Here is a 20,999-nt window from a genome sequence, read left to right as displayed (position 1 = left end):
GATCCAGGGTTTAAGCTATGTGTCGTTTCATAATATTCTTTAAAAATCCTCTTGTATGTATAAACATGCAAATGTGGTATTTGAAATTTCAATTTTCATCCAAATGTCATAATTTAATTAAACCAATCTATGAATATTGAAGACATTTGCATGCATCTTTAATTCAATTTAAAATATTTTTTTTTTTTTCATATACCATCCGAAATAAACAAATATAGTCATTCTCGTAGTAGTAGTTAGTGTTGTATGTTTTGGTTGCTTGGTAGCACACTTTATTTCATAAATAAAATAAAATATTCAAAACACATATGAATATGCAACATGTGGAATGCCAAAGCCATTCGAATTCGTTAAGGACATAAAGAGGATAACGTTTTCATATGCCAACTGGGAAATGTTTTGATCCGGCCAATTTTCAATGATTTCTCTAATGGCCAATAATGTGGGTAACGTTTAACGGTAAACGCACACATACATAAATACATACTCATATACATATTTAGAAGTCACAAGATTAAAGTCTTCAATGAATTTTTATGATCAAATTTTAAACACACACACATGCATGCTTTTCATACTCATACATGGCAATTTTAAACACATCTTTATATACACCATTTTCTATGCATTAAAAAAATTCATTTGTAATATGTTTTTATTTATACATTAAATTAAATATATTTTCCTCTATTTACTTACAGCTGGCTTTTCAGTCCATTCCTATGCGATTTGTGGAATAGTTTGGATGTCTATTTTTCAACAGCAAGCATATTGCATTTATGCTGTATTTCAGTCGATAGGTAATTATTGGAAATTGTTTACCTTTTTTTGGATAAATCCATTTAATATTTGTATTCGCTGAACGACAAAAATGTTTAAAGAAAGCTTCGTATTAAGTAGTTTTATACAATAAGAAACTGTCCTGCAAGCCCCATCGAACATATGGATTCGTATACAAATTTTTATTTGAAGAAACACTGAAAATAGGCTAAAGTTGCGATGGCAAATTTTTGTGTTAGTTTCACTTTTGTCTCAAAGGTACGAAATATTGTATCAATAGGTGATTGGAGCATAAACTCTTAATTTTGTATCTTCGCCTTAAAAAAATAAAATATCCAAAAAAGTTCAAAAAGGTACGAAGGGAGATTGTTGGAAGTTCGTACTCAAGAGTACAATATGTACTGAACATATTATTGTTGATACCGTTAAAAGTGAGAAAAATTCTGAATTTTGTTATGAGGGAGAGATATCATTGTTGTTTGGGTTTTTGGAACTCCGTGCAGCAAGTATGCGAAAGTAATTAAAGGATGAGCAATATTGAACCACAAGTATCAAACTTTAGGGGGAGCTAGAGCTCAGAATTTCTTAATTTTTATATGTACAATAACAACTATAAAGTTTTTTTAAAAGTGTACGGTCAGAGAAAAATTAATTCATACAAAAATGGTACAAAAAGTACTAAAAGCTTCATTACCATTAGCATTGATTGATTATGAAGAGCCTGTGTTTTGAGTTATTAAACTGAATTGAAGATTTGACGCTCTTAGATAAAATGTGGATAAAATATTACCTGGGTTTCGGAAAACCTAAGCGCTGATGATGAGAAGCTTCTCCATCCTGAATATATGAATCTTTTGTGGTCATTGAATCATCCTTTTCGAAAATTAGGTGGTATCTTTAGAAGAGGTGATCACAATTGGCCACCGAGATCTTGTGATTTAACATCGTGCGACTTCTTTCTTTTGGAACTACGTGTTAAATAAGGACTACACCAAAAATCCAGCATCGATTCAAGACCCAAAAGATGGAATTGATGAGGATATGTATCGAAGCACTAGATGATACGGGAACCGGGCTTCAAAAATGTCGTATTTGTTTCCAGGATAAATTCAGTTGAATGTGCAAAAATCCATCTAATTTGGGCTGATGTTACATATTCGGTGCCATCAAATCGAATGAAAATATATATTGAAGCTATACCTGAATCTGAAGTAAATCTAGAAGATTTATTTTTAAGCTGTATCTGATATCTGGTACCAAATATTATTGTTGTGGAGTATATAGGTGAGATAAAAAAACTGCAACAAAGTCAAACGCCATAATTTTTAAAATTTTTAAAATTATATTGAATGAAAGCAAAAAATGTCGGAAATAGCACAAACTTTTAGAATAATTTTAGATTTGTTCGAATTTGTCACCGTTGACACGAATTATGGCCGCCTTCAAACGGCCAATGAAACCGTCACACGCTGCCCCAATGTTGCTCTGCGGTATTTTGGCCCATTCCCGGCGAAGCGCTTGCTTGAGGTGATCGATTTTTTAGTATTTTTTAGTGCCAACCTTGCTTTCCAAAATACTCCAGACACAATAGTCCAACGGATTGGTATCCGGGAATTTTGGTGGCCATTATGCGCTAGAAATAAAGCGAGAGACCTCATTTTGTAACCATTTTTGGGTGGCGGGTGTTGAGTGCGATGGTGCTGAGTCCTGTTGGAATGTCCAACGTCTGCGGCCAAAATGTTTGTGTGGCCAAGGCTTTAATACAACCTCCAAAATATTTTCGCGATAATATTCGGCATTTATTCTGATGTTACGGTCGATTAATACGAGCGGAGAGTGACCATCTGCTGTTATGGGATGACCTTCTCTATATTACGAATGTGAGAGACTTATACACTAAATCGGATGAAATATATATATGAATAGAATTTGAGAGAGGTATTTCTGAGTTGTACGAGATATCTGGTACCAAATATCATTGTTGTGGAGAGCATATTATGAATGTGAAGGACTTGGGATAAACCATATATATGAGCTATTATATCTGTAGATATAGCTGAATTGATTTTCACCAAATTTGAAGTGCTTGCTTCTAGCCTTTATTCGGTCGGATATGCCGAAGTACATCCCATTAAGACGACTATTACACATATAGCGCACAATAAGATTAGCTGTATCTGAATATTAATCGATTCTCACCAATTTATATATAATTATATAATTATAATTTATATATAATTATAATTTGTGGACAATTTCATTTCAGACGGGCGGATATGCATAAATCGACTCAGATGTGGGCAATATCGGCCCACTCCCTCTGGTACGTTCCCCACTAAAGATCTGAATTTGTATAGAAAATAGGTTACCGTATCATCCACTTTTAAGTAGGCTTTACTAATCACAATTTTTGTATCTGTGCTGTGCCAGGTGTGAAAATGGATGAAATGGACAATATCCATGTACCTCCCCCAAAAAAAAAATCGATTACTATAGATCTAAATGCGAAATAGATATCCGATTATTTTTTTTTAAATTTCACACATCCCTATTTTTTTTTTAAATAGATCCATCTGATACCTACCCCACAAAGGGTCAACATTTTAAACAACCTGAAGCCCATTAAACGCGAAATGAGCATCCGATCACTTTCTTTCTTCTAACACAAGATCGTCAGTGATGTGGAATACACTGTCCACAAAGAGTCAAAATTTGAATAATTAAATCTTTGAAAACATGCGAAACAGGTCAATTTTTTTAAAACTTCGTTTATCACAACACTTTCCCAACAGAGATCTGATGTAAATTTGAAAAAATTTTGAAAAATTTACACCTGCTACACCGCATTACTTATATCAATTCTGATCAGATGCAAAATGGACAATATTGGCCCATTAACGGACCTAGATTGAGGTTATACATCTGTTGGCAAAACCTACTGACACTTTCAACTTGTTTGTACACATTTCTGGTAGCCTTGAGAGATTTTGGCATAAAATGAAAAAAAATATTCTTCATATACACACCAAAGAGGAATTTCCACCACCCAGACTTTGACCATATTTTGTTGTCAAGTGCAGTACGATAATGACCTAAAAATTTTTTGAAAAATTACTTCTCATAATTTGTAATTTTGAAACTTCAATTGTTTTGAATTTAAGATTTCAGGTAGATGGAAGCCTTCATTAATGTCGTATATTCATTCTATAATTAAATAGACTGCCAAAATCGTAGAAATTGGCGGATACTCCGATTTCCTTATGATTTAGTTTTAATTAAAAATTTCGAGCCCTAGAATTTATTATCACTTCTCGAAGAGAATCGTCTCGTTCCTTATTTATTTTTATTAAAAAAAAAACTCTTCTTTAAATATGTCTAACCTAATAAAGCAATCATCAAATGACAAACGAATGCAAATTACTTTGACACGAGGGTGAATGGCAATTCATTTTTCTGCTTAATTAAAACAATTTCCTCAACAAAAAAAAAAAAAAAAGAAATACAGATCCATTTAAAATAATATAATCCAAAAAAAAATTCGCTTCTTCTTCTTCTCTTTCTTATTCTTCAAACTCCTACTAAAGCAATAAAATGCAAATTCAGGCTAAAAGTCTTCTTTGAAGTGTTAACACTTAACCTTAATGGCAAAACACTTTTGCCATTATCTTCATCTTTACATTCGTAACAAAAGAGAAACAAAAAACCTGAACTCCAACTGTTCCAGCATTGGCCAATGATGCAGTTTCGTAGGTAATCCGAGAAAAATCCATTAACGTTATGTTGTTTGCCCTCACTTCAAATTTCTTCGACAGGAAATTTGGTGCTCTTGGCACCTTTCATTTTATGTTTTATTTTTCTTGAAGTCCACCGCCTAACGAAAACTGCTCGCATTTAAGCCTTTAAAAAGGTCACAATGAAAGTGAAAATCTGAATATTTATCATCGACAGTTCCGTAGTAACCATAGAAAAAAAGAAGGATCGAACAAACAGAGCCAAGTGAATGCTAATGCGTCAGGGCATTACGTTACTCCAGTTCGCATGAATAGTGGCTGAGAATGAATTCTGATGAAAGACACACATTTGGGAAATCCATTCGGGGCAAAATGTGTGTATTTGCATTGGTGCCAATCATTATCTCCATCAGCCGCACAAAGATGCGAAATCGAATTGGTCAAATTTTTGAACGAATGCAGAATGCGAGGGAACAATGAAAAATTATGCCCCTCCATTCCATGCCAAAAGTCAATTGCCTACGAAATCATTTTGAATGAATGAACCAACCAAATGGGGTGTCGGCCACTCTCGTTCGTTTGGTTGCCTGTCTGCTTTCTTTCGTCTTTTAAGTGTTGCAATTTCCATTCTCTATGATTTTTCGATTCTTTACATGGCCATTTGGGAAACGGAATAACCACACATCAGTCCAGCAGTCTGCTACTGGTCATGCCAATAGCCATGGGCTGGGAAGGGATCAAATGTAACCGTTTGAGTGTAAACGTTTTTGGGGGCGGGCGTCAGAAAAGCATTCCCCCCCTCAACATAATTCACAGCAGCCAACAAAATGAAAGCTGTATTTCAACAAGATGCCCTCAGAAAGCCACCCGCCTGAATTACTCTCTGTGGTGAATGCTTGTGTGGGGGTATGCCTCTGCAATTAAAAGCTCTCGACACTGACCAATGAATTTTATTTCTGCACTATCAAAGAAACTCTGAGTCCACAATGAAAGGCATATATTTGGTAAAATCTGAATTTACACAGGGAATGAAAGAATATTTGTTCGGTGTTTTATATTTGTGCAAGGATATGGATGAATTATTACGTGTTTCTTTTGTAAAGCGGCAAGGGGGAACTACGATTGAAGGGCACAACATGGAGAGAGTATTGCAGCGAGGGTATTTATATTGTAGTGAATGATTAATAACAAGTTTAAAGGTCTTATAGGAGCAGACCAGAAGCAATTCAAAATGTAAATGAAATTTCTTCAACCAAAGTGTGGAAATCGGACATTTAAATGCCTCCGAGATCCTCTAATCTTTAGCAGAACATGGAGCACATAATAAATTTAGTACTTCCTGAGAAAATCCAACAAAAAATCCTTCCCAACTCTATTGTTGGTCTAAACTCTCAAGGGAAAAAATTTCATACAAAACAAGTAAAAAAGCAGCTAAGTTCGGCCGGGCCAAACTTCTAATACCCTCCACTATTTCGAGGGAAATTGACAAATTTCAAAAAAATTCCGAAAACGACCACTTAAATGAAAACCGTTATATGGGGACTATACAAAGACGTGAATCTGCATGCGAATTTTTTGTCATAGGCTGTGCCCAATTACGAACTTCAAATACGAAATTTGTAACAATTACGGTGAATAATGTCACAAAAATCATGAAAATACGGAGTATCTGGAGGTACCTTCATATGGAGGCTATACGAAGATGTAGACTTGCATACGATTTTTTTGCCATCAGTTGTAGTACCCATTAAAATCTTTCAATACGAAATTTGAAACAATTCCGGTGAATAATGTCGCTAAAATCATGAAAATATCGAATGTCGGGAGGTACCGTTATATGGGGGGCTATACGAAAACGTAGACCTGCATACACAATTTTTTCACACAGGCTGTAGTACCCATTGCTATCTTCCAGTACGAAATTTGAAACGATGCCGGTAAAAAATGTTGCTAAAATCATCAAAATACCGTATATCAGGAAGTAGCGTTATATGGAGGCTCTACGAAGACGTGGACCTGCATATAAAAATTGTTGTCATAGGCTGTAGTACCCGTTACGAACTTCAATCACGAAATTCGAAATAATTCCGATAAATGATGTCGCCAAAATCATGGAAATACAGAATATCGGGAGGTATCGTTATATGAGGGCTATACGAAAACGTAGACCGACATGGCCCGTTTACAAACTAAATCTGCCTACTGGTAAACTATGCACGTATGCTAAATTTTAGCCTTTTATCTCAACTCATTCGAAAGATAGCGTGATTACAACAGACAGACGGACATCGCTAGATCGTCTTAGAACTTTAAGCTGATTCGGAATATATACTTTGTAGGGTCTTTTAGGAATATTTCGAGGAGTTACAAACGGAATTACAAAGTTAATATACCCTCCATAGAATGGTGAAGGGAAAAATAGACTCAAAAGAGCTAAAGAGTTACTTCGCTTGGCCGAAAGTGGTAAACTGCCGAATTTTGCTTTCTCCGATGAGAAGAAAATTCGTTGTCCAAATGATGGTGTTTACTTGCCGAAGAGGTCAGCTGAAAATGTGCAACTTCGGTTGGCCACCAGAACTCAAGCGGCCATGGTGATGGTGTGGGCCGCCGTAACAGCCGATAGTCGCTCTCCGCTCGTATTAATCGACCGTGGCATCAGAATAAATACCAAATATTATCGCGAAAATATTCTGAAGGGTGTAATAATTGGACATTTTCAGCACCATCGCACTCAGATCGCGCCACCCAAGAATAGTTACAAAATGAGGTTCCTCGCTTCATTTCCAGCGCACAATGGTCACCAAAATCTCCGGATACCAATACGTTAGACTATTGTGTCCGGAATATTTTGGAAAGCAAGGTTGGCACTAAAAAATACACAACAGTGTCGATCACCTCAGGCAAGCCCTTCGCCGGGAATGGGCTAAAATACCGCAGAGCAACATTCGGGTAGCGTGTGACGGTTTCATTGGCCGTTTGAAGGCAATAATTCGTGTCAAAGGTGACCATTTCGAACAAATCTAAACTTATTCTAAAATTTGATGCTTTTTCCGACATTGTTGGCTTTCGTTCAATTAAATTTAAAAAAAATGAAAAAGTAAAAAGTGTTTGACTTTGTTGCAGTTTTTTTGTCTCAACTTATATATGTTGCATCCGATTTGGTTTTTAAGTCCCTCACATGGACTCCACAACAATGAAATTTAATACCGGGCATCATATATTGTTCGAAAACACCTCTTCCAAGTTTTGTCGAGAGCATTTCAGATTTTTTTTTTTAACTTCGATATTTATCCTCATCCGATTTTACGATTATTGCTCAGCGGTATATTTGTTGTACCAATAAATATTTTTTTAATATAATCCTTAACGAAGTCATATCATTATCATTGTTTGCAGGAGCTCAGCTAAATACGCATAGTGGTGTAGGGTATCATATAGTCGGCCGCCCGACTTTTGACCTTACCTTACTTGGTTTTTATTATTCATATTTATCCATATTTCTTCCTGTTCTCATTTTTGTAATCCTCCCATTTCTTTGACTATTTTTCCATTTCAGATATTATGCCATTGTAAAGCCTTTAAAATATCCCATCAGCATGACAAAACGTGTCGTTGGCATTATGATACTCAATACATGGATTTCGCCAGCTCTGCTCTCCTTCCTGCCCATATTCATTGGCTGGTATACCACCGATCATCACAAGAACTACGTGAAAATGCATCCCGATGTCTGCTCCTTTATTGTGAATAAACCCTACTGTGTCATCTCCAGTTCGATATCGTTTTGGATACCCTGTACGATAATGATATTCACCTACCTGGCCATATTCCGTGAGGCGAATCGTCAGGAGAAACAGATGATGATGCGTCACGGCAATGCTATGTTGATGCATCGTCATTCGACGGTGGCGGGAACCGGAAGTAAGTAGTGCAATCAGATAACTGTAAATTGTAAATAGTAATTTAAGGTGGGGGTGGGTAAAACAAACTTTGCAATGAGTTATAGTTAAATAAACAGAAGAGAAAATCATTTTCAAAATGATGATTAATTCCATACCCCCTCCAGCTCAAACTCATTGCAAGCAAAATATTTTGATTTCAATATGGAAAATTTATCATTAGTTGTTTGGCAAATACAACAAATTATTACATTTCAAAGTTTTTACACAAGCCATAGCCCGAACACTCATCTGCATTAAAAAGTCATGGCAATTCGTGGAAATTAACAACAACAATAACAACAAGAGCAACAACTAGAAGTAAAATATTGCTGATGTTTGGCCACAGTTTGCCAACACATTTTCTAAATGAGTTTCATGAATTACGCTTCCAGTGCAAAAGTTGCACATGGCAAATTCTGACAGTTTAGAGGGAGGAGAGAGAGGATTTTTTTCCGTTTATGCACTTGGCCTACAGGTGCAATAACGGGGTTTTTCTATTTATGAGGTCCAAGATAAGAAACAAAAAACACAACGCAACTTTCGGTGTGAAAAAAGTGCGCGTGTGTGTGTTTTAGTTATTAACTCCAACATTGGTTACATGTGACCCAGCAAATGTTGCAAGTTGCGTGTTGTAATTATGAACTTAGGACGGTTTATTTACCATATGAGTCCCAACATGGAATGAAATGAAAGAAGATGCAGAAAATTGTGCTATGCAAACAATAAATAAGGTGGGCGTGTACCATGTGGAAATTATTTAGGGGGTATCCAGTATAAATTTTGAGTATATTGGCTGCCGGGATGAACAATCAAACTCAAAACATAGGAAATATGGAAAATTGGAAAGTGTTATTATATGACGTACGTACGTACTGGCATTCCAGAATGACTTAATTTTTGCCAAAAAGTTTGGGAAAAATATCCAAATGGAATATAATAATGGAAAAATAACAAAAGACATACCAAATTGAGATTTATTTCGAAAACATATAAAGTAAGATTTTTAGCTATTATCTTTCTGGCATCTCTCGTATAAACAGCCCACGCACGTATCGTGTTTTGTCTCACTGTCATACTTTTTTAATTTAGTTATAATTTTGCTATGAATCGAATTACGTTATGAATTGTATTATGAAAATGCGTGCTCTGTTAATCGGGCTCTTTATCCATTTTATATTCAGTTTAATCTGCCCACTGAAGTGACTATTCGGTCTACTGTGATTAAATTTCGCACCATATTTATAAGGTTGGATATTTAATTACCAACATGACACGCGCTCGGCCAGAGGCAACAATTGGGCCCATTACTCAAGAACGAGGGAAATTTTGCCGAAGCATTTACGTGTGAAGCTTTTCAAAATACAGATAGTTGGAAGAATTGAATCCAAGTGACCTGTTTTCACGCAGAAATTTCGTAGAATGGGCTTTTGAAAATTTAGCCAAAAATCCAGTTTTTTTTTTATCAATAAAAAGTGTTTACCAACAAAGCATAATTGGCTCAAATCTGCTTATTCACCGGAATTGTCGAATTGGGGCGAAGATCAGCTGGAAGCACTACAAAAGCTACCAATGCATTCAGAACCAGTAAAAGTCGGGCGGGGTCGACTAAATGATACCCTAAAACCACTATGCATATTTAGTAGAGCTCCCGTAACAACATTAGGCTTTAGAGTGCTTATAGTTTGCTTTCAGAGGGAACTAATCCAGGCATATCCAATTCTGAATCGATTTTCACTAAATTTGACGGAGACATTTTAATCTTTTATACCAAATAACATTGCTATAGGGTGCATGATATCACTTCGAGAAATATAAAAAATATATATATATCGGAGCCGAGGTCCACAAAATGGAAATGTAAGTACCGAAATTCACTCCATTTGGGCTGATATTACCTAATATTTGCACAATAAACCTGAAATCGGGTTAAAGATATATTGGAGCTATATCCAAATCTTAGCCTTTCTCGGTAACAACTATCATTGTTGTCGAATATTAAGAATGTGAGAGACTTAAACACCAATTCGGATAAAACATATGTGAACTAGATTCGGTCGGATGTACCAAAAGTTCAGGACTATTTGTATTCTGTTATTTAGTACACAATTAACCCGAAATCGGTTGAAGATATATACTAGAGCTATATCCAAATCTGAACCGATTTCATAAAATTTGGCAAAGGTATTTCCGAGCTCTATAAGATATCTGGTACCAAATATTGTTGTGGAGCGCATATTACGAATGTGAGGGACTTAAAAGACCAAATCAGATGAAACATATGTATGGGAGTTATGGCTATATCTGAACCGATTTTCACTAATTTTGATGTCCTTACTTCTAGACTGAATTCGGTCAGTTGTGCCAAAAATCAGTTCATTTGGACTGATATTGGCCATTTGGTGCACAATTAACCCGAATTCGGTTAAACATATATTTTGGAGCAATATTCTAATCTGATCTTCATAAAAATTGGCAGAGGTATTTCTCGCGGACTTAAACACCAAATCGGATGAAAAATACAGGGTGAGATAATAAAACTGCAACCAACTTCAGACTGCTGCCATTTCTACTGTTAAAATTATTCCAGTGACAGCTCATCGTATTGTTTACAAGCGTACAAAAGCATTTTGGTGAGAATTTTCCAGAAAAACAGTTATTCGTGATGGAATTCTTGCGAAATAGTGTGATTTCTTTAAATTTGGCTGGAAAACCACAAGTGGCTATCTTTAGAGCACTCCAGCATTTAAATGTGAATAAATCTGTTGCGTCTCGTACCATCGCTAGTTACCGTGACACTGGTAGCGTAGCCCGACGTCAAGGAAGTGAACGGAAGAAAACAGCGACATCAGCTGAAATGGTTCGAAAAGTAAAGAAGCGACTTGATCGAAACCCCCCTTGCAGTGGCCGAAAAATGGCTCGTGAGCTGAGCTCGGGGTAAAGCCATTGAAATTCCAAAAACTTTCAGAACCTGCACCGCAACAGAAAGAAAATAGACTCAAAAGAGCTAAAGTGTTGCTTCGCTTGGCCGAAAGTGCTGAACTCCGTTAAAAAAATCATTGTCCAGCAGTTTGTAAACAATCAAAATGATCGTGTTTACGTGCCAAAGAGGTCAGTTAAAAATGTGCACTTTCGGTTGGCCACCATGGTGATGGTGTGGGCCGCCATAACAGCCGATGGTCGCTCTCCGCTCGTATTAATCGACCGTGGTATCAAAAAAATGTTATCGAGAAAATATTCTGGAGGGTGTATTAAAGCCTTGGGCACGCAAATATTTTGGCCGCAGACCTTAAACATTCCAACATGAGTATTTTGGAAAGCAAGGTTGGCACTAAAAAATAGCAAATTGTCGATCACCTCAAACAAGCAATTCGCCGGGAATGAGCCAAAATACCGCAGAGCAACATTCGGGCTGCGTGTGATACTTTCATTGGCCGTTTGAAGGCCATAATTCGTGTCAAAGGTGACCAATTCGAACAAATCTAAAGTTTGATGCTATTTCCGACATTTTTGCCTTCATTCACAAAAAAAATTTAATTTCAATAGGGTTTGTCCTTAGACGAACTTGGACAATTTCATTTCAATCGGATAATAAAAGCGACCTGCATTTTGTTCACAAGAAAACGTGGACAGACGGAAAGACGACTGACATGCATTAATCGAATCAGAAAGTGATTCTATAAACATCCTCCTCCCGCTTTCTTCTCAATGTTACAAACAAATGCAAAAAGACATAATACCCCTACCAATATGTGGTGTATAATTAAGGAGTTTCTCTTAAAATTTTAATGTAAAAAAATCGGAAAAATGTCAGGCAAATTAATTTTAGAATATCTTTGCATAAATTAAAAAAATATATATGTTTTCATTTTTATATTTTGGCAATTCTCGATTATTTATTTGACGTCAGAAACAGTAGTCATATCCACCACAGAACCTATGTATACAAACTACTCGTATAAATACAAATTGCCATAATATAGCTAATATCATAAAATAGTATTGAAAAGAAAATTCATTGTATTCAGTATCAACCAAAATCAAATACGAAATGTTGTATGTGTACAAAACTATTGTCTCCCTGGATCCGTTGAAAAATAACAAAACAAAAGCGTTATGCTGGGTTATAACACATTTATGTCCACACATGAATTTCCGTATGCAGATAAGCACTAAACAAAAAAAAACCAAAAACAAAAAAACTGAACGCAACTTTAAACAAAAAGTAATAAAAACAGTCATGGAAAAATTGAAAACTCAAAGTGAAATAAATTTTGCAAATTCAGCAGCAAAAAAATAACAGCCACAAGCCAACTATAGTTTTGTTAACAACTACATACTAGGCAGCAATATGGAGCTGTTAACCTAAATCATTCTACGGGTGGCGTATGAGTTATGTGAAAATATATGGAGTGTGTGTGAAAGGAACTAGTTCATACAATATTACTCATACGCCAGAGGTGGGGGGCTGGTTGTGAATTGTAGTGGAAATAATTTCAGCTATTATGTTAAGAAATACAGCATTTTTTTTAGTTTTAAGCCATAAATATTCATAATTTATTATAAGTGTTATTTTATTGGATATTATAATGCAATAGAGAATGTATTTTTTTTTTCTAATTTTCTTCTTTCTCTTTCTCCATTCCTGCCAGGTGAAGCTCTAAGCGGTTCTGGTTCCTCGAAACAATTGACAATGCACGAGGTCGAACAGGATCATACACCGACTAAAGATAAACATTTAATTAAAATGAAACGAGAACACAAGGCTGCAAGAACACTAGGTATAATCATGGGTACATTCATACTCTGTTGGCTGCCATTCTTTTTGTGGTAAGTTCAAGAGAATAGCAAACAAAGCAAAATACAAAAAAATAAAAGATTAAAATATTGTGGTTATATAACATAAAAACATGAAATCTTTAATTTTATCTTTAAATAGAAACTCAAGCATTTATTTCGCTTGAAATCCGAAAAAAATGAAATAGGAAAATTAAATTAACTGTTCGGTCGTTTTTCTGGGAAAACTCAACATTTCCACAGAAAATCTTGTATACCCGTTTTTTTCAGTTTGTTTTGTGCTTTTCTTTTTTTTTTGGTCCTTACACGTATTTTTTACCAACACATTTCTAACGTCTATAAACATAAATTCAGCTGTTGTTAGTTATAGAAAAATAAAGAATGAAAACAAACAAAACAATTTAACCATAAATAAACTTTTACAAATATTTTGTTTTCCAGTTTTTTGTTTTGCTACTTTAGTGTTTTGCTACTCTATGCCACTACTACAGTTAAATTGTTTTGTTTGGTTTTTATACCCTACAACACTATGTGTTGGGGGTATTATTAGTTAAAGAATTTATGTTGCATTGAAAATGTAAGGGGTTGGGGATTTATGGTTTTTATTTATTTATTCTTTTAACTATATGTTTTATAATTTTGTGAAATATTTTGCGAAACATGAGACAATACAGAGGCGTGTTCTCTGTTTGCTATCGGATTAAGATATATACATACAAAGATATATATGGGAGCTATATCCTTATCAGATTCGATCTCGAAAAAATTTGACAGAGATATTTCTGGGCTGTATCTGATATCATTGCTGTGGAGTTTATATTACGCGTGTGAGGGACTTAAAACCTGAATCGGATGTAACATACAGGGTTGCCCATATTCGACGGACCCATCTGGCAACGCCATAACTTTTGACAGAGATGCCACATCGCTTAATGACATACCGCGTTTGAAGCGTCAGTCCAAGCAGATTTTTACCATGAACCAATACACGCCACGCGAGCGCTCTGAAATAGTTGAAATTTACATTCAACAGAAGAAGTCAATTGTGAAAAAAATGTGAGAAGTGCGCCTTCTAAGAACATCATTAAGCGTTTATACGAAAAATTTTCGACTGGTAAGGCTCTTTCTAATCCGAAGAGGCCATATAAAAGTCGACCAAGGTGATTGGCCGAGAATATCGCTGCTGTACGAGCCAGTGTTGAGAGGTCCCCAAGAACATCCCAAAAACGCCGTTCTCAGCAGTTGGGCATGGCTCGGTCCACTTTACAACGGATTATTCGCATTGATTTGCATTTGTTCCCGTACAAAATTCAATTGACGCAAAAAATGTTGCCTGCGGACAAGCCTCGTCGATTGGAATGAGCCCAAAGGTCCGTCGAATATGGGCAACCCTGTATATATATAGGAGCTATAGCTATATCTGAACACATTTTCTCCAAATGTTGATGTACTTGTTTCTAGAATGAATTCAGTCAGAATTGCTAAGATTCAGTTCATTTGGGCTGATATTAGTCATGTGGTACATAATAAACTTGATATTGGATAAAGATATATATGGGACGTACATCAAAATCTGAACCGATCTTGACAAAATTTCAGGCACTTATTTCTGTGCTGTATTTGATATCTGGTACCAAAGATCATTCTTGCGGAGTGCATATCACGAATGTGAGGGACTTAAACACCAAATCGGATAAAGCATATATATGGGTGCAATAGCTATATCTGCACCGATTTTCACCAAATTTGATGTTCTAGGTTCTAAACTGAATTCTGTCGAATGTGTCAAAATTCAGGTTATTTAGATGGGTAATATTGACCATTTTGTGCACAAATAACCTTAAATCTGTTGAAGATATATATGGGGGCTATATCCTAATAATCTAATCTGAACCGATTCTTAGCAATTTCAAAGGGGGTTCGTCCTTGGGCCAAACATATATTGTTTGGAAAATTTCATCGCAATTGGAGAATAAATGCGTCCTGCTGTTCACAAAAATACATGAACAGACGGACGGACAGACTGACATGCATAAATCGACTCAGAAAGTGATTCTAGGAAGATCCTCAAAAGTAAATATGGGTCTATCTCTCCATGTTACAAATAAAGGCACAAAGACACTATGTGGCGTAGGGTATAAAAACAGTCAAGATCCTCACAATAACGACCAAGTAAAAAGCAGCCATTTTGCAACAACAAAGGAACCTGCAATATGTAAAAAAATCCGTTGAAAAATTCCGATATAATCTTAAAAATTCCGAATATCAGGTATTACAATTATATGAGGCTTTACGAAAACGCTGAACTTTACAGCCAAGGAGCTGTCATTTAAGAACTCCAAGCACCAGTTTTCAGCAAATTTTGTTGAACGATATAGTTAAAATCATTAAAATACCGAATATTGGGAGGTACCATTGGGAGACTATCCGAAGACGTGAATTTCTGTAGATAATTCTCTGTCATATCCACTGCGGATCCTTAACTCCAAATTGTGGGACCACAAAACGAATGCAAAATACCGAATATTGATAGCAACAGTTATCTGGGAATTATACGAAGATATGGAGCTCTATAGTCAATTGTATGCCAGATAAGGCATAACTTTAAATACAAGGTTTAAGAAAAAGCGAATATACGGAGACACAGTTTCATGGGGCTTTATTATTAAAACTTATGCCGGTTCAAGGATGTTTACTATATACTGAGAACACATATTTACAGCAAATTCGATCAGGGGCCTAAAATAAAGCATGGACCTATATAGCCTATTTTTAACACCAAAGGGGCCGCAGTCCTATAACACATCTGAGTAAAGTTTTAACAATCTGCTTTTTTTTAAGCTGGCATAGCATTTTATGCTGATTAATTTAAAAAAATTAAAAAAAAAAGTGTGAAAATTATGGCATTGGCTTAGTTGCAGTTTTTTATCTCACCCAATATCTCAATACTATGCACCAAATGACGAAAATAGCTTCAGATATAGCTGTAGCTCCCATATATGTTTCATAGAAAGGAAGCCTTTGTATAAAGGGACCCTCTTTTTTTAAGAAGACCAACCATAGCATGGAGGGTTTAAACGTGGAAATATACATTTTAGACTCAACAAGATATATATATATATATATATATATATATATATATATATATATATATATATATATATATATATATATATATATATATATATATATATATATATATATATATATATATATACCTTTGGCACGAATTATGGCCTTCAAATGGCCAATGAAACCGTCACACGCTGCCGGAACGTTGCTCTGAGGTATTTTGGCCCATTCCCGGCGAAGCCCTTGCTTGAGTTGATCGACACTTTGGTAGTTTTTAGTGCCAACCTTGCTTTCCAAAATACTCCAGACACAATAGTTCAACGGATTAGTATCCGGAGATTTTGGTGGCCAGCCAAATTTAAAGAAATCACACTATCACGCTTGAATTCCATCACGCATAACTTTTTTTCTGGAAAATTCTCACCAAAATGCTTTTGTACGCTTGTAAAAAATATAATGAGCTATCACTGAAATAATTTTAACAGCTGTCGGACGAGTGGCTTAGAAATGACAGCAGTCTGAAGTTGGTTGCAGATTTTTCATCTAACCCTGTATATGTCCTTTTTGGGTCTACGACGAATATTTAGGGATGTTAAAATTAATATACCCTTATTTTCAAAGTGGAGGGTATAGAAGGACTTTGCGCTAAATATTCAAAATCAAGAATCGATTTGAATTAGTAATCAATATGCAGTCGACCTGTGTTTTGGACCTGGTTTCCCTAAACGGAATAGTTTGTTTTAAGGTATTTGAAAGACCTAACCATATTTCCTGTGGGATAATCTGTAATGTATCCAGATGTGTCAAATATTTTGGTATTGCCGATTAAAATGGGGGTTTACATGAGAAATCGAATTCAAAATCATTTTGTGAAAGGTTCGAAGGAATACCTATGAGCGTATGTCAACTACGTCATTCTTTTTTGAATAATAACTATTTATATTAAATATTTAAATTTAATTTAAAGAAATGAGTTCCTGGAAGGTTTTTAACTTCATATAATTTGATTCATTATTTTTTTTAAGATAATTTTTTCAAATACTTTTCCCTGGAACAAGTTTATTGTTTTAACATTTTATCGAACATTTCCAAAAATCTCCAAAATTTTAAAAAAATGGATTTGTTCATCTTTTGCCTTTCATTTTTTGTCATTGCAGGTACACAATTACCACACTCTGTGATGCATGTGATGTACCCGAAATTGTGGTGGCCATTCTCTTCTGGATTGGCTATTTCAATTCCACCCTGAATCCACTTATTTACGCTTACTTCAATCGTGACTTTCGAGAGGCATTTCGAAATACCTTGCAGTGTTTGTTCTGCAATTGGTGGCGCGATCGTCACATGGCGCTCGATATGGATATGCGACGGGGCAGTATGCGCTATGACAATCGGGCGAAAAGTGTCTACTCGGAGAGCTATTTGAATGCTAGCCACGCCCAGAGGCGTACCAGTCAACTAGTCGAAAGTTTATAATGCAGGGATGGGGCGCTGTTGGCGCCTACACCCACACCCACATCAGCATCAATGCAAAATCTACACTTGTTGGGCACGGGAGGAGGAGGTGGAGGAGGGGGAGGTGGCTCATCGTCATTGTCCTTGTCGACAAACCAAACCGCAAACCTGTTGTGTACACCATCACGTACATTGGATACATGGAAGAGTTTCGGTGCCACCGGTGGTGGTGGTGGCGTTGGAGGTGTCGGTGAAATTAGTGTTAAGGATAAATCCAGCAGTTTTCTCAAAGCGAACGATGGTGTCAGCAGTGTGGGCGGCACCAGAGCCGGTGGCCGTTATCTGGAAAGTGGTGCCACAGCAGGTGCTGTGGACGATGACGACGATGATGGCGATGAAAATATTCAGGAAATCCAAATTGAAATACCCTTAGCATATGTCAACAAATGGCATAAAAACAATAACAAAACCACTACCAATACCAATGCCAGTACAGTACAAGCAACAGTAACAACAACAGCAACAACCGCATCACCAACTTCCACAGCCATACACAGCACCAACACCACCACCACTCACACAATGGTCTGAATGAAAGTCAACAATGACAGAAGCTGCATGTAAGCGTAGAATAATACCGAAGCATTCAAATAAACTTGTTTCCTGAAATACGCATCCCACACCTACATACACACACACCATCCATGCAACCAAAGACCCAGCCTCCCTTCACCTACCCCCATCCCCCACACCAATATAATACATGAAAATATGCAGTTGCAATGCATCAGCAAACTAACAAATACCAAAGGATCATCCGAAAGGATAACAGCAATTTCAACAAAAGGCAAGGGAAACGAACCTTCATCAGCAGCAGCAGCAGAAACAGTAACAAAGTGATGCATAAACAATCAACGTGTACCGGAAACCAAAGTAAACTACAGCAATAGCAACTCAAACTGCAACTGAAACATCCATCGCCTGGATATCCTTGCGAGACGAATGATTGAATCGAATTGTGAAACTCATCTTAGTGAAATATGTGGTTGTAGACTTTCCTATTTTTTAGAATTTGTTTTGTTTAGCTTTATTTATTGTTTATTGTTTTTTATTATTTATTTATTTTCTATTATTCTTCATCTTCTTCAATTCGTCCATATGACGTTTGTACTTTGATATACACACACATACAAATATATTGTTAGTGCTACAAACATACGTACATACATATAAAGATATCATAGATCAAAAAAAAAGAAATCTTTTTGTTTTCCTTTTTCTCTTTCTTTTTCGATTTTTCCTATTCTTCACACACCTTTTCTACCTAGCAGATAAGAATCGATTGTAAATATCTACGCTTAGGGACAATGGAAAACAGTTTTCATGGTTGAAGTGAGTGAGCATATGTTTTGATAACACTTGTTTTTGTAGATTCGAAAGAAGTTTTGTGCAAGGTGTTTAATACTAGAAAATATTGTTTTTGTTTAATTTAGAAATAATACTAGAGACAACTTTTCTTTTATAGAAATATACTAAACTTTTTTATATGATTCACAACTATCAGGAGAAATTGGGATCTTTATCTATCATAAATTACTTCAAAAAGAAATTTTAATTTTTAATTTGAAGAAGGTTGAAACGGGGCAATGAAAATTTGAAAATATTAACTCATCTGCGAAGAACCTACCTAAAATTTTCTGAGTAATGTTTATGCTCTACAAGTATTGAAGTCGAGGAGGTTTTACATGATTCTCGCCGTGCACCAGGGTCCCAATATGATACATAGGCCAGCGCCCCATTGAATTACCGAGGATTGTTTTTAGACTATTGTAGTTTTCCTTTGATTTACAGGTCGCAATTATGGTCCGATCATCTCGAAATTGAGAATGGGGTTGAAATGGACCAAAAACTGAAAAATTTCCTGATTTTGCAGTTGCTCTGCAGGTCGCAATTATAAACCAATCGACGCGGAAATTAGCATGGGGCTAGAGCTTATGGCTGGGCAGAAGCCTTTTGTTTGTCATCGGGTAATATTTAGTGAGTGAAATAGACCATAACATTATTGTTAAATAAAAGTCAAATTGTCCGAAATCTCGCATGGAGTTAGAGTTTATGACGGCGGGTGGAATGGACCACTATTTTTACACTTACTTATTTACAGGCGATATCCGAAGTATACAAAAGGGGAACTTCTGGCTTTTTTATGCTGATTTTATTGATGAATATAGCCAAATATGGTAGACAAGCAAATCATATAGATGAGTGTAAATTTGGAGATACAGAGGAGACTCTTACTTTTGGAGATGATCGCAAAATATTTAAGGGTTCAAATGAACCAAAAATAGAACAAAAATTTCCTGATCAAGCAATTGAAGCCAATAAACACGCCAGGGAAGAAGTCTAGTATTTTGGATGACCATTGGATTATATTTAGCTGTAAAATGGACCATAACAACTAAAAGTACGATGAAGTGCGTAAATATTGGGCAAATATTCCTGGTCAAAATGATAAGGGTAATATCTGGGTAGTGTTCCGTGACATAATTTCAAAAGGGAAATCTTCCAAAATGGATTTGGACATAAGGGGGTTTCTAATATATTTTAGGGTTGTAGGGTATCACATGGTCGGCCCCGCACGACTATAGTCTTTGCTTACTTGTTGATATATTTAACCAAATATCGTTACTACGGAGTCCATATTACGGATTTGCAGGTAAAATTCAACAACATGTATGGAAGCTATAGCTATATCTGAACCGATTTCTACCAAATTTGACATACTGATTTCTAGACTCAATATTTGACGTTTGTGGCACAATAAAAGGTAAATCGGACGATGTTTTATATTATGGAGCTATATCTAAATGTGAACCGAACTCCATAAAATTTAGCAAAGGTATTTCTGAACTGTATTTGATATATTTCCCAAAATATTGTTGTTACAGAGTGCATATTACGGCTGCGGAGGACAAAAATAACAAATCGGATTAACAATATATATGGGAGCTCTAGTTATATCTGAAACGATTTCGATCAAATTTGGCATACTCCAATCATACTCCATAGGTCCAATCTGGTCATACGTGCAAAATTCCTTATTATTTGGGCTGATATTGGACGCAAATATATATGGGAGTTATACTTAAAATTTGACTGATTATCCCCAATTTTAGTAGGGTTCGTCTTTGGGTCAAACCAATTATTTGTGCAAAATTTCACCAGAATC

The 20,999-nt window shown here is 35.9% G+C and overlaps 1 protein-coding gene across 1 annotated transcript in view; it reads left to right on the top strand.

Annotated features, from left to right (window-relative positions):
* LOC131800525 (octopamine receptor beta-2R-like) overlaps nt 1-19,227 on the top strand; it is a 384,581-nt gene extending 365,354 nt beyond the window's left edge. The window contains 4 exon segments of the mRNA XM_059120668.1: nt 702-800; nt 8,068-8,432; nt 13,102-13,279; nt 17,476-19,227. Coding sequence (XP_058976651.1) covers nt 702-800; nt 8,068-8,432; nt 13,102-13,279; nt 17,476-18,364 — 1,531 coding nt within the window. The 3' untranslated portion in view covers nt 18,365-19,227.
* Nucleotides 19,228-20,999: the final 1,772 nt, after the last annotated feature.

Source organism: Musca domestica, unplaced genomic scaffold, assembly GCF_030504385.1.
Source record: "Musca domestica strain aabys unplaced genomic scaffold, Musca_domestica.polishedcontigs.V.1.1 1, whole genome shotgun sequence".
NCBI classification, from domain to species: Eukaryota; Metazoa; Arthropoda; class Insecta; order Diptera; family Muscidae; genus Musca; species Musca domestica.
Note: the sequence above shows the minus strand (reverse complement) of the source record. Positions and strands in the feature narration are given on the sequence as shown.